Here is a 15862-nt window from a genome sequence, read left to right as displayed (position 1 = left end):
CACCCAGATCCTTCTCAACAAGTGAATCCGCCAGTGTAGCTCCCCCTAGGACATATGATGCATGCAGGTTGTTGGTACCCAGATGCATAACTTTACATTTATCTACATTAAACTTCATCTGCCAAGTGGACGCCCAAACACTTAGTTTGTTTAAATCTGCCTGTAATTCATGAACATCTTCCATAGTCTGAACTATATTACATAGCTTAGTGTCATCTGCAAAAATAGAAATAGTGCTATTAATCCCTTCCTCTATATCATTAATAAATAAGTTGAATAATAGTGGTCCCAGCACTGAACCCTGGGGTACACCACTTATTACCGGGGACCATTCAGAGTAGGAATCATTGACCACAACTCTCTGGATACGGTCCTTGAGCCAATTCTCAATCCAATTACAAACTATATTTTCTAAACCTATAGTCCTTAATTTACCCATTAGGCGTCTATGGGGGACAGTGTCAAATGCCTTTGCAAAGTCCAAAAACACTAAATCCACAGCGGCCCCTCTGTCTAGACTTCTGCTCACCTCTTCATAAAAACAGATTAGGTTAGTTTGACAACTTCTGTCTTTAGTAAAACCGTGCTGGCTGTCACTTATAATGCTATTTATTGTCACATAATCCTGTATATAGTCCCTCAATAGCCCCTCAAACATTTTCCCCACGATGGATGTTAAGCTTACTGGTCTATAATTACCTGGGGAAGACCTAGAGCCCTTTTTGAAAATAGGCACCACATTTGCCCTGCGCCAGTCCCTTGGCACTATACCAGTCACTAGAGATTCTCTGAATATTATGAAAAGGGGGACAGAAATAACTGAACTAAGCTCTTTAAGAATTCTAGGGTGTAACCCATCTGGTCCCGGGGCCTTGTGCACATTTATTTTATTTAATATAGCTTGGACCATCTCTACATTCATCCAATTCAGTATATCAACTGATATATTAACAGCACTGGCACCGGCTACATCAGCTGCTCCTTCTTCAGTTGTATATACAGAGCTAAAGAACCCATTTAGTAACTCTGCCTTCTCTTGATCCCCTGTGATCAACTCCCCATTACCACTATCTAGGGGTCCTACATGTTCAGACCTGGGCTTTTTTGCATTTATATGCTTGAAGAATTTTTTAGGATTTGTTTTACTATCCTTGGCCACCTGCCTTTCATTTTGTATTTTTGCTAATTTTATTAAATTTTTACAGATTTTATTAAGCTCTTTATATTTTACAAAGGCTACAGCTGTACCCTCAGATTTGTATTTTTTAAATGCCCTTTTTTTGTCATGTATTGCCCCTTTCACCTTTCAGAAGGTGTAAGCCATGTGGGGTTTAATTTGAGTCGTTTATACTTGTTACCTATAGGAATACATTTTGCACTATAATAACTCAAAGTAGATTTGAAAATCTCCCATTTATCATTTGTCCCATTATTTGACATTAGTTCTTCCCAGTCTATATCCTGAATTGCAGCCCTCATCCTGGGGAAATTGGCTTTCTTAAAATTAAATGTTTTTGCCCTCCCAGCCTGCGTTTGTTTTTTACAGTATAGGTAAAATGTAACTATATTATGATCACTGTTACCGAGGTTTTCACGAACATTGACATTCCCAACAAGATCTGCATTATTAGAAATGACCAGATCCAACAGAGCTTCACCTCTAGTCGGGTCTTCCACAAACTGGCCCATAAAATTTTCCTGCAACAGGTTGAGGAAATGTCTCCCCTTTGCAGTTGAAGCCGAACCATGACACCAATTAATATCCCGGAAATTAAAATCTCCCATTATCACTACAGTACCCGCCTGTGCAGCCCGCTCCATCTGTTTATATAGCTGAACATCCATCTCCTCAGTTATATTGGGGGGTCTATAGATTACACCAAAAGTAATTTTTTCAGTGTTTACCTCCCTTTCTAGTTCCACCCACAAGGTTTCAACCTCCTCACAGTATTCACCCACTATTGTCTCTTTCACACTCGCCTTCATATCACTTCTCACATACAGACATACACCACCACCTTTCCTATTTGTCCTGTCTTTCCGAAAAAGTGTAAAACCTTGTAGATTTACAGCCCAGTCATGTGAAGAGTCCAGCCATGTTTCAGCAACACCAACTATATCTATATTTTCTTCCAGTATCAAGGCCTCCAGCTCCCCTATTTTGCTTGCTAGACTTCTGGCATTTGTGAACATACACTTTAACTTGCCTGTCAGTTTTTCACTTTTATTATCAGAAATGTGATTTGACATTAATCGGGCCTTTTTATTTACACTGATGTTTTGTAACGAAAGGATCTCCTTATCTTGTTGTCTAGTCCTCTCCCCACATTCTGTTTCTCCCCCCACCAATATAGTCTGACCCCTCTCTAACCTGGCTACCCCTTTTTTTTCTACATTGACCTCCCTCCTCAGCCCTAGTTTAAATACTCCGCCACCCCAGCTAGAATTCTCTCCCCCAGCACAGCGGACCCCCTTCCATTTAGGTGCAAATCATCTGCAGAATACAGTTTGTACCCCAATGAAAAGTCAGCCCAGTGCTCTAGGAACCCAAATCCTTCTCCTCTACACCAAGACTTCAGCCATGCATTTAACTCCCTGAGCTCCCACTGTCTTTCCTGTGATGCGCATGGCACAGGCAGTATTCCTGAGAATACAACCTTGGAGGTCCTTCCCTTCAGCTTGTAGCCTAGTTCTTTAAAATTATTCTTAAGGCTCCTCCACCTACCATTTATTCTGTCGTTGGTACCGACATGGACCACGACAGCTGGATCATCACCAGCCCCTCCCAGCAATTTGTCCACCCGTTCCAGCACATGCCAAACCCTGGCACCAGGGAGACAGCAAACCATTCGGTTGAGGTGGTCTTGGCGACAAATTATTCTATCCGTCTTCCTGATTATAGAATCCCCTACGACTATCAATTGTCTTGGCTTACCTGCATTACCATCCCGCCGACTACTAGCTGGGCTGTTCTCCCGGCTGTTAGGGAGATCAGTATCCACTAGGGCTGCCATTTCTGAGACTGACACCCTCGCATCATCACCCAACTTGGCAATTTTGCCTGGAATGTCAGAAACCGGATTGGCCTTCCTTTTCTTTGACCCCTTTTTACTGCCCCTAACTACATTAACCCAGCTACTTACCTGATCCTGCTCACCCATGTCTTCACCCTCCAGTTCTAACCCACTAACTGCATGCTCTGTGAGCAGCAAGCTCCGCTCAAAATTGTCTATCCTCCTCAGTGTTGCATTCTGCTCCTCCAGATCTCTAATACGAGCTTCCAGGTGAACAACATGCTCACATCTGCCACAGAGATATTCACCCTGGAACTCCGGCTCCAGTCGTGCATACATATGGCAAACTGTGCACTGAAGAAAACCTCCAATCTTGCTATCCATTATCCAAGTTACAAAAAAAAAACAGCGAACAGGTGTTAATCAAAAAGAAAAAGAAGTACACTTGGTATTTTAGAAAGTCTTTTCTTTTTAGATTGCCAATCACATTAAGAGGTTATGGCAAAATGTCAACCCATAATGCTAAAACCTACACAAGGAATGTTTTTTTCTCTGCACAGAACTTTAAGGGTATGTGCACACACACTAATTACGTCCGTATTTGACGGTCGTATTTCGGCCGCAAGTACCGGACCGAACACAGTGCAGGGAGCCGGGCTCCTAGCATCATAGTTATGTACGATGCTAGGAGTCCCTGCCTCGCTGCAGGACAACTGTACCGTACTGTAATCATGTTTTCAGTACGGGACAGTTGTCCTGCAGCGAGGCAGGGACTCCTAGCATCGTACATAAGTATGATGCTTGGAGCCCGGCTCCCTGCACTGTGTTCGGTCCGGTACTTGTGGCCGAAATACGTCCGTCAATTACGGACGTAATTAGTGTGTGTGCACATACCCTAAGGGTATGTTCACACGAGGGCGTCCGTTACGGCTGAAATTACGGGGATGTTTCAGCCTGAAAACATCCCCGTAATTTCAGCCGTTCCGGCATGTGCAGGCGCTTGAACGCCGCGTCAATTACGGCCGTAATTAGCGCTGCTATTCATTGGAGTCAATGAATAACGGCTCCAATTACGGCCAAAGAAGTGACAGGTCACTTCTTTGACGCGGGCGTCTATTTACGCGCCGTCATTTGACAGCGGCGCGTAAATATACGCCTCGTGTGAACAGACAAACGTCTGCCCATTGCTTTCAATGGGCAGATGTTTGTCAGCGCTATTGAGGCGCTATTTTCGGGCGTAATTCGGGGCAAAAACGCCCGATTTACGTCCGTAAATAGGCCGTGTGAACATACCCTAATTGTCAGAGCAGAAGTTGGTGTTCTAGACCTGCTTTTCCTGATATAACTGGGGACAACAAGATACATTTAGTCACCAAGCGTGTATAAAAACTTACACAGACTTGACTTCCTCTTGCCCCCTTACATGTGTGAATGTTTTGTATGTTACTCTTTTGCTACTTGGACTACAAAACAAGTGTAAAGCACTCCTCCACTGACAACCCATATGCACCATAATAGCTAGGAATGCAAACTCCTACTCCTAGGTATCTGATTTATTTTTTAAATCAAATAGCATTTATTCAGTTATTGTGTTAAAACCCTAAAAAAACAAAAACAAAGCAGCCCCCCATCTTGCCCCATCCTCACCCTTTTTTATCCATCTCTCTCCCCAATAACCAAAATCAAAATAAATGTAATGTGATGTGCACCTACAAAATTCTAAAGTACAAAAAATATTACATAGCCAATACCTATCAGTTACATGGATGAGAAAAGTTCATTACGTACACATGGATATCACTAAGAAACTAAGGAAAATCAAATCCTCATCCCCAAAATGTCTAAGCCACAAATTAGATCACATAGAGACTGAACTACTGCCAATATTACCTCACAGTAGAAAAATAAAAATGTTCGAGGCAGAATTTCAGTACCCAAATTACTTGTCTGTCATGGACCTATTTCATACACCCTACCTAGAATGAAATGACACCAGCGTGGAGATTTATTCATTTCCAAATATACTATAATTTACACCAGAAACTTTCAGTTGAACAGACAGCCGGAGATGCGTTTAATTTAATAAAAGGCATGCACCTTTTTAATAATTTAAATGTCTCACTCCAGGTACGGTATCTTTATGACAGAACAGTGACTGATCAGACCCCTTTTGTTAAGCCACCTTTTCGGAAAGATGCTATGGGCGACGTAAAGCATGAAAAGTCACAATTTTTTTGCGCAAATTGTGACAGAAAACTGGCGTAGAAAAGTAAATTAATTTCCCCCAGGACTTTAGTGAGGTGTTCAGGAGCAAAGTCTGACTCCTCAAAACGCCTAGCCCATGGCACTTCAAATATTTAGCAAGTTCTATTTTTCACATCTACACAGTTTTTAAGGTCAATCATTCGGTTACTTTGCTGTAACATTGTGGGATCTGGTGCTATCCACTGTTGAGCAATGACTTTTCAGGTATGATAAAGGAGTATGAGTGTTGCTACCTTGGAGTTCGTATGCAAAGGAAAGTCGTCCGCATATCCAAGAATACAAAAAAATGGAGTAATGGGCTGGGTAACACTATTCACTTAGCCAACTAATGTTAGAATCTCACTCCAGTACCTCCTCAGACAATTCTGCATAATATGAAGAAGACCGGCCTGTACATTTTGGCACCTAGGACGAGAGAAGTCTGTTCTAGTAGAGGGACAGTGGGGTGTGATATACCCTATGCAACAAAAAAAAGTGAACTATTCTGTAGGAGCAGATTTGTAGCTTTAAGTGTGCAAGGGAAATCCTTAAAAGAACAAAATACATGTATTACTAGATTTATTCTACTGCAAGGCATTGTCTTTGAGACTATAAAGATAAAATATGGTAAAATAATCTTAAAAAAAACAAAAAGTTGTGGTTTAATAGTGTACCCTGAGGCTCATCTCTACATGGAATTTGGTCTAAATAGCTGCAGATCCACTTTGAGGGTCAGCATGTGAGCTACAGCAGAAACAATATGATGTTAAATGAGCTTTGAAATATTGATAATTTTAACTAGGAAATAATAGTCCTGTCTAAGTCAATGAAACATGCTATTATTGTGATCAGTAACCTTCTAAATTGCCTGTCATGTGAAATAATGGACTGCTTTCTTCTGGAATGGGAAGGAAAGTACCTGGTGCTAGAATCAGAAGGGTTACATTGCACACAGTACTATTGTAGATATGAATGTAGGTAAGAATGCTACATAGACACAGACATAGTTCTTTAAATATAGTATAAGATAAGGTATCCCTTAGGGTATGTTCACACGGCCGCGTCCGTAACAGCCGAAATTACGGGGCTGTTTCCAGGAGAAAACAGCCCCGTCATTTCAGCCGAAATGGCATGTGCAGGCGCTTGAACGCCTTGTCCATTACGGACGTAACTGGAGCTGGTTTTCCATGGAGTATATGGAAAACGGCTCCATTTACGTCTGAAGAAGTGAGATGACACTTCTTTGGCGCGGGCGTCTATTTACGCGCCGTCTTTTGACAGCGACTCGTAAATATACGCCTCGTGTGAACAGACAAACGTCAGCCAATTGCTTTCAATGGGCAGATGTTTGTCAACGCTTTGAAGCCGTAATTTCGGACGTTATTCGGGGGTTAAAACGCCCGAATTACGTCCGTAAATAGGCCGTGTGAACATACCCTTAGGCTGGATTCATATATTCAGTTTTTGATGCATTTTTTTTTTTTGCTAAAGTCAGAATTGGATCCAAAAATGTAAGTGAAAGTATAGGGAAGAAATTAGACTTCTTTCTTTTGTATCCCAGACTGTGTTTGGCGTTTTTGGGGCTGATTTTTTTATTTTTAGCGTAAAAATAAACAAAATTAACTACACAGCATATTTCCCATTGAAATCAATGGGATGCTGTTTGCAGGCACATTTCAAATGTATTTTGGAGGGTAATACAAGTGTTTTATGCTCCGAAATACTCCTGAAAATATGTAGTGTGAACCTGGCCTGAAGCTTATGGACCTGTGTGGGTGCCCTATTAATGCTCCTATTAGAGTTGTGATATCTTTATTTGCATCAGTTTCCATTCTACAATTTTATTCATTAAAATTAAATTTAAGAGTTATTGGGAATTATTATTACGTTCACAAATGAAAGAAGGCTTCAAATTTATGTAATCCCAAGTGCTGTTATGTAGGTCACCAAAATCCCAATTGACTTAAAGGGTAATTTGCATCTTAGACATTTACGGCACATCCACAGGATATGCCATAAATGTCTTATAGATGCTTGTCCCAGTTCAGGCCAATTTGAAATAATTTTAGATTGTGCCTCTTTGCATTTCATTGGTCATAACTTTTTTTTTACATCAGCGTATGAGGACTTGTTTTTTGCAGGAAGAGTTGAATTTTTATTGGTACATACACATCAGTATATTATTTATAATCGTTTCCATTTTGGGGAAAAATGCAGAATAAAATTCTATTACAGTATTCATTAATTGAGTTTTTTGCACCATACACGACCATCATGAATTATGTTGTACAAGTTGTGAAAGATACGGTATATTTCACATTTTTATCCCATTTTAAAATTATAATTTTTATTGTTTTACCACAATGCTCTGGCATATATCCATATGCAAGTACGTTAGCCTGTGTACTTATAGAACGCCGGCAGTTATTAAGGCATACCTAAGTATACCCTAATAACTCTAACCCTATGAAGTAGGGTTGTACGGTTGAGTCTTAGTCATGGAGTAGTGGTTTAAAAATAGGATTTGTTAGATTTCAATTGGAATTCTGCTCTAATTGTAATTGTATTTTACCATTCTAAATTTATGATTATTTGCTCCAAAGATTTAGGCTATGAAGTCCTCTTTCAAGCTTAGCAAAGTAGTCATATTGGAACTAGTGGAGAAACAATAAATGTACTATAGTACGAGCCTGCATTGTGCTGAGTACGCAGATTTTTATTTTTCGAACCAAAAGTAATATTTTATATTTGAGGTCGAACTTGGGTACAGTTTTTAAACCAATAATACTGTTCTTATTTTTCTACAAAAGGCTGTATTTGGAAATATTTTTTCTAATAACCCTCCCAAAGTCTTGTTAATACTTGCTACTAATTTCCAATAGTCCCATTACCGTCAATCTAGCTGAGCAGTTTGTGTGTATTGTGTTTAACATTTGAGGACTTGAGCTTGAGCTTCTTACGATGGTAATCACCGTAATATATATATATATATATATATATATATATATTTATTTATAAAAACACCTATGTGCACGTCGTCACCATCTTAGAAAAGGGAAGTTGCCCTATCCAAGAACGTAGCATAGTATATACAATTGAACAAATTAGATCATCCTGCATATTTAGATTGTCAATTAAAAGTTTTTTTGAATGTATCCAGAGAATCTCACCAATAAAATACAGGAACTACTGCGAGTGCGTGAGACACTTTAGGTGTGTAGCGCTATTCCTCCACTGTTGCATTGTGTATTTTCAAACGACAGTCAATCACATGTTCAGTTAGAACCAATTAGCGAGCGACATGGTAGACATGCGCAGTCTGTTATTATAGACGCCGAGAAATTTTACACGAGTGCATATGAGTCCGTTTGATTCATATTTGGAGTGGTGAGTGGCAGCTGTATTTGTTTTTAATCACATATTCCACTTATAAATACTTTACTTATACACTGACCTTTGATATTAGTAATGATGTATGTATTTGATATTTTTTATATGTCATGTCATATATTTCACATACAAGTACACTAATGTTTTTTTATGTCCTTTTATATTCTGTATTTTGTAAAATTTTGTAAGTTTTATATAATTGTTATTTGATAGTAACACAGATTGATTGGGCTTTGCCCCCTATATATACTCACCTGTACCTATCATTAAGTGCTCGAAAATGCCTTCATTGAGAATGTGAAACGTTGCAGACTATGGTGAATAAATCAATTCATTCTGAGTGCTGCTTCGCTGCTCTTTATTTTAATACTGTATATATATATATATATATATATATATATATATATATATATATATATATATATACATATATAATGTAGATAGATCTAGATGTGTGTTTCAGTTTGTCATTTTCTTTTCATACGGCACATCACATACTGTTTATTTAAATTTTTTTACAGGGTAAGAAACAGGACATTCCACGTGAAGATCAAGGTCCAACAATTAAAAACTTGGATTTCTGGCCAAACCTCATTACTTTAATGGTCACTATTATTGACGAGGACAAGACATCATATACTCCTACTTTAAACCAGTAAGTAACATGCACCACTATAAAGCTACTTGTTACTGAGCGGAAACCTGTAATAAGGGATATGTTGTTTTTTTTCTGGTTCATTAAGGGTATGTTCACACAGCCTATTTTCGGCCGTTTTTCGGGCCAAAAACGGCCGAAAAATCTAAAGCAGAAAGCCTCCAAACATCTGCCCAATGATTTTAATGGGAAAAACAGTGTTCTGTTCCGACGGGCCATTATTTACGCGGCTGTTATGAAAAACGGCCGCTTAAAAAAACGGCCATCAAAAAGAAGTGCATGTCACTTCTTGGGACGTTTTTGGAGCTGTTTTTCATAGACTCTATTGAAAAACGCTCCAAAAACGGCCGTAAAAAACGCTGCGAAAATCGCGAGTGGCTTAAAAAATGTCTGAAAACGTCTGAAAATCAGGAGCTGTTGTCCCTTGAAAACAGCTCCATATTTTCTGACTTTTTTGAGTTTGTGTGTGAACATACCCTAAGGGCCATGTTCACTTCTTTATTTCGCAGCTTGATCACTAAAGAAATGCGGTATACACTAATCATTGTGGTTATCAAGAATGATTCATTTAAATGTTTACAGCATGGTAGACGTGTACTCACTCGTCAGACAAGGATGTACATGGTTATTTTTACAATGGTTTGCAAATCCATATAAACGTCTGTACAATTATTATGCAGTATTTCTTCACCATGGGCTATAGTCATATTACAGTGTGCTGGCACTGGCCATACATTACTTAATTTTAAGGCTGGAAAACCATTTCTTTCCATCTTCTGCAATACATTTTCAGACCAAATCGCTATATGTTAAAAAAAACTGATGAATTTCATTTGTCAGGCTTTTTTTGTCCCAACCCCCTGAAAACACCCAAAGGAAGGTCATTGTCATGATTGTTTCACAGCCCCCCTGTATATGATGCCACACAGCCCCCCTGTAGATGACCCCACACTGCCCCCCTGTTGATGACGCCACTGCCTCCCTGTAGATGATGCCACACAGACCCCCTGTAGATGATGCCACAGAGCCTCCCTGTAGATGATGCCAGACAGCTCCCTGTATATGATGCCACAGAGCCACCCTGTATATGATGCCACACAGCCACCCTGTATATGATGCCACACTGCCTCCCTATATATGATGCCACACAGCCACCCTGTATATGATGCCACACTGCCTCCCTGTATATGATGCCACACAGTTCCCCTGTAGATTATGCCACACAGACACCCTGTATATGCCACACAGACCCCCTGTAGATGATGCCACACACACACTCCCCCCACCCTCCATGTAGGAATTTTCAGGGACTGTCTCTGTAAATTCTGGACAGCCCCGGGAAAATTCCCTACAGTTGACAACAATGCCCTCTGTACCAGTGCCACACTACCCTTGTAGCGAACGCAACAATACACTACAACTTTCGACTGCCCTACATACTCACTGATGCAGCACCGTCTCTAGTCTTCTTCAGGTATGGGCTCTCGTCTGCACGGGATCTGCCAAGGCGGGACGTTGACGTCATCGCGTCGCCTTGGCAGAACCCGTGAAGACGAGAGATCACACCTGAAGAGGACAGCGCTGCATCTGTGAGTATACCAACGATAGCCAGCAAGGAAACTAGTAGTTCCCTTGCCAATCCCCATGTCACAGATCCATTTTTAACGGTTGTTACATGTATTGACAGCCATTAAAAACGGATCCATTGACTTCTATGGAGGCCGTCTGGCCATGAAAACGGACAAAATTAGGAAATTTCCTATATTTACTATCCTTGCAATGGCTACAGAGTATTTTATTTAAAAATAGCAGACATTAGAAGTAAGCGGTGTCAGGACCCTTCAAAGTCGGGCAAATGCCATGGCCCACTGAGGAAGGGAGGGCCTTCTATATTCATTTCCATCCTTTGTAGTCTCTTCTACACAGGAGAAACCACACAGGACATAGCTGTATTCTTACTTCTGGCCCTGTGTTCCAACATGCCCCTGGTATACAGAGATATACCAGTATATTATAGGTAAGAAAAACATAAAATGTAAAAGTTCCCTAACGGCATACCTCCCAACTTTTGAATTCGGAAAAGAGGGACATTTTTAAGCCACGCCCCCTAACCACGCCCAATATTCCGCATCAACACATCAAATCACAGCCAGATCCTTCTGCAAGCGCACATTCTCACTGCGGATCTCTAGACTGTCTGGATATCACAGATATTATATTTCAGGTTATATCATCTTTATGTTACTTTTCCTATCTTGGGTATAACATTTGCTCATCACGGTGGCAGCAGCTGCAGGACAAACCAAAAGGCTGAGAACAATGAAAATCAAGAGGGAGACCCTGTGGTGGATGACTTTTCAATTGACAGGTAGCAGAGTTACATGATGGGGATTTTTTTTTCCAGTTGTGTAACTCTGCTACCGGTCAATGGAAAAATCATCTACCAGAGCCCCCCAGTAGATTGCTCCACACACAGCCCCACTGTAGATTGCTCTACACACAGCATCCCTGTAGATAGCTCCATATACAGCCCCCCTGTAGATAGCTCCACACACAGCTCCCTGTAGATAGCGTCAGACACAGCCCCCCCTGTACAAAGCTCCACACACAGCCCCCTGTACATAGCGTCAGATACAACCCCCTGTAGATAGCGCCACACACAGCCCCCCTGTAGATAGCGCCAGACACAGGCCCCCTGTAGATAGCGCCAGACACAGGCCCCCTGTAGATAGCGCCAGACACAGGCCCCCTGTAGATAGCGCCAGACACAGGCCCCCTGTAGATAGCACCACACACAGTCCCCCTGTAGGTGCCACATTGCTGCCAGAGTGGAGAGCGGTAGAGGTAGGCTTTATTCACACGACGGGGTCCGAGTGTTGGCCGATAAAAACGGCCATTTTGCATCCGTTCCGATTCTGTTCCGGGCCGTGTTGCCGATTTTTTCCCGTTTTGCATCCGTTTTTTTCCCTGTCTGTTTTAAAATCGGATGATTTAAAATTAGGTTGCCACACACAGCCCTCTGTAGATAATGCCACAGCCACCCTGGTAGGTAATGAGACAGCCCCCTGTAGGTAATGCCACCCAGCCCCCTGTAGGTAATGCCACCCAGCCCCCTGCAGGCAATGCCACCCAGCCCCCTGTAGGTAATGCCACAGATCCCCCTGTAGGTTGCACCCACCCCTTTCCAGGAGAAGTCACTGACTTCAATGTCCATATATGGACAGTGTAGTCACTGACTTCTCCTGGAGAGGAATCCCCGGGCACAGGGTCGGGGATTCCGCTTCAGAAGTGAGTGACGTCACTGTGTCCATATATGCACAGTGTAGTCACTCACTTCTCCTGTAGCAGAATCCCCAATCCCCGGCCGGGGATTGGGGATTCCGACTCCTACAGGGAGCAAAAAATGACCCTCCTCCTCCTCACATGAACTCTGCACTGTGAGGAGGAGGAGAGAGAGCGCGAGCGACGGAAGACACGGCCATCACTCGGGACACATCCAGTGATGGCCGTGTATTACCCGGCCCCATAGACTTCTATGGGAGCCAGGCGGCCAGGTAAACGGCCGAAAATAGGGCATGTCCCATTGTTTGACGGCCTGGTTTCCCGGGCCGTCAAAACATCGGTCGTGTGAATAGCCCCATCACTCACCGTCAGAAGAAGGCAGGAGTCTTGCAGCGGCGTTCTCACTGGTGTCAATGCCGGCCCGGGAGTGAACCAGTCCAGTCACCTGACCGGTGAAGTCAGGTGACTGGACTGGTCCACTCACGGGCCGGCATCGATCCCAGTGAGAACACCGCCGCAAGACTCCTGCCTTCTTCTGATCGCTGCTGCAGTCAGCAGCGATCAGCTGTTCTGATGCAGCGCCCAGCGGGACATTTACAGACCGCCCGGGACAGCGGTAAGAAACCGGGACTGTCCCGCCGGATCCGGGACGGTTGGGAGGTATGCCTAACGGGACAATATAAAATGCTACATTTTTTCCAGTAAAAAATTACGGCACAAAAATTTACAGTGTACGCTTTTATTGTAATACATATTATTAAATCAACTTATTGAACAATAAAAAAGTAAATAAGAGACATATTTGGTATCCTCATAACCATAGCAACCTGTACAATACAGTGAACACATTATTTGCTGTGACAGGTAAATGGAGTAAATAAACTGGATTTTCTATTTATTATGCATCTTCCCCCAAAATAAAAGTTAAAATAAATTAAATGCTTACTTTTGAGTATGGCAAAATATCACCCAGAAAAAGACTTCCACTTCTCACAGCTAACATAAAAATAAAAAAAGCAGCTGTTGGAATGTAGGAATGCAAAATCAACTAAAAAATTCTTCTGACAAACTGAAGAAATACTGCAGCAAAGGTCACATGGTCACTGTACAGAGCTGTACTACGTACAATGTGCGGAGAGCGCATGAACAGATTTGTTCATTTCTAGCAAAATGGCCACTTATGGTGGAGGCAACAAAAAAGTTATTTCTATTTAAACAGTTCCCTAACATATTCTCCTAGACTCAGATATGTGAACCTTGGCTATTAATGAGATTACTAAGTGTTGGATGGGGTTCCCCCCACAGGTATTTCTTTTATTAGGGTATGTTCACACACAGTGTTTTCAGACGTAATTCGGGCCTTTTACGCCTCGAATTATGCCTGAAAAAATGCCCCTTTTACGCCTGCAAACATCTGCCCATTGCTTGCAATAGGTTTTACGGTGCTCTGTTCCAACGAGGTGTAATTTTACGCGTCGCTATCAAAATACGGCGCTTAAAAAGACGCCTGCGAAAAAGTGCATGTCACTTCTTAGAACGTTTTTGGAGCTGTTTTTCATTGACTCCATTGAAAAACAGCTGCAATAACGTCCGTGAAAAATGTGAATTGCTATAAAAACATCTGAAAATCAGGAGCTGTTTTCGCCTGAAAACAGCTCAGTATTTTCAGATGTTTTTGGTCACTGTGTGTGAACATACCGTTAGACTTGTGGTTACTCTTGCTGGACAATGTCCAGGGGTGCACTGGAGGAGTTACTTGTTAAGAAGGATCTGGGTGTACTTGTAGATCAAAAACTAAATAACAGCATGCAATGTCAATCAGCTGCTTCAAAGGCCAGCAAGATATTGTCGTGTATTAAAAGAGGCATGGACTCGCGGGACAGGGATATAATATTAACAGTTTACAAAGCATTAGTGAGGCCTCATCTAGAATATGCAGTTCATATCTGGGCTCCAGTTCATAGAAAGTATGCCCTGGAGTTGGAAAAAATATACAAATAGGAGCAACGAAGCTAATAAGGGGCATGGAAAATGTAAGTTATGAGGAAAGATTAAAAGAATTATACCTATTTAGCCTTGAAAAAAGACGACTAAAGGGGGACATAATTAACTTATATAAATATATTAATGGCACATACAAAAAATATGGTGAAATCCTGTTCCATGTAAAACCCCCTCAAAAAACAAGGGGGCGTTCCTTCCGTCTGGAGTAAAAAAGGTTCAACCTGCAGAGGCGACAAGCCTTCTTTACTGTGAGAACTGTGAATCTATGGAATAGCCTACAGCAGGAGCTGGTCACAGCAGGGACAGTAGAAGGCTTTAAAAAAAGCTTAGATAATTTCCTAGAAAAAAAAAAATATTAGCTCCTATGTGTAGAAATTTTTCCCTTCCCTTTTCCCATCCCTTGGTTCAACTGGATGGACATGTGTCTTTTTTTAACAGAACGAACTATGTAACTAGGAAAGACAGGGCCCCATAGCAAACTTTTGACTTGGCCCCCCTCCCCTAGGTTCCACACACAGCCCGTCTTGTAGATAGTGCCCCCTGTAGGCAGTGCCATACAGCGCCCCTGTTGACCGTGCCATATAGTCCCCCCTGTAGACACTGCCATACAGCCCCCCTGTAGACAGTTCCATACAGCCCTCTTTGTAGACAGTGCCATACAGCCCCCCCATAGACCGTGCCATACAGCCCCTTATAGACAGTGCCATAGTGCCACAGTGTCCCCCCTGTAGACTTTGCAATACAGCCCCTCTGTAGACAGTGCCATGCTGCCCCCTGTAGACAGTGCCATGCTGCCCCCCTGTAGACAGTGCCATGCTGCCCCCCTGTAGACAGTGCCATGCTGCCCCCCTGTAGACAGTGCCATACAGCCCCCCTGTAGACAGTGCCATACAGCCCCGCTGTAGACAGTGCCATACAGCCCCCCTGTAGACAGTGCCATAAGGCCCCCTGTAGACCGTGCCATACAGCCCCCCTGTAGACAGTGCCGTTCAGCCCCTGTAGACAGTGCCGTACAGCCCCCCTGTAGACAGTGCCATACAGCCCCCCTGTAGACAGTGCCATACAGCCCCCCTGTAGACAGTGCCATAAGGCCCCCTGTAGACAGTGCCATACAGCCCCCCTGTAGACAGTGCCGTTCAGCCCCCAGTAGACAGTGCCGTACAGCCCCCCTGTAGACAGTGCCGTACAGCCCCCCTGTAGACAGTGCCGTACAGCCCCCCTGTAGACAGTGCCGTACAGCCCCCCTGTAGACAGTGCCGTACAGTCCCCCTGT

The 15862-nt window shown here is 42.5% G+C and overlaps 1 protein-coding gene across 1 annotated transcript in view; it reads left to right on the top strand.

The window, feature by feature from the left end:
- UNC13C (unc-13 homolog C) overlaps positions 1-15862 on the top strand; it is a 520481-nt gene that overhangs the window by 315241 nt on the left and 189378 nt on the right. The window contains exon 19 of the mRNA XM_075857981.1: positions 9170-9303. Within this exon, the coding sequence (XP_075714096.1) occupies positions 9170-9303 (134 nt within the window). The remainder of the gene's footprint in view (positions 1-9169; positions 9304-15862) is intronic.

Source organism: Rhinoderma darwinii, chromosome 3, assembly GCF_050947455.1.
Source record: "Rhinoderma darwinii isolate aRhiDar2 chromosome 3, aRhiDar2.hap1, whole genome shotgun sequence".
NCBI lineage: Eukaryota > Metazoa > Chordata > Amphibia > Anura > Rhinodermatidae > Rhinoderma > Rhinoderma darwinii.
Note: the sequence above shows the minus strand (reverse complement) of the source record. Positions and strands in the feature narration are given on the sequence as shown.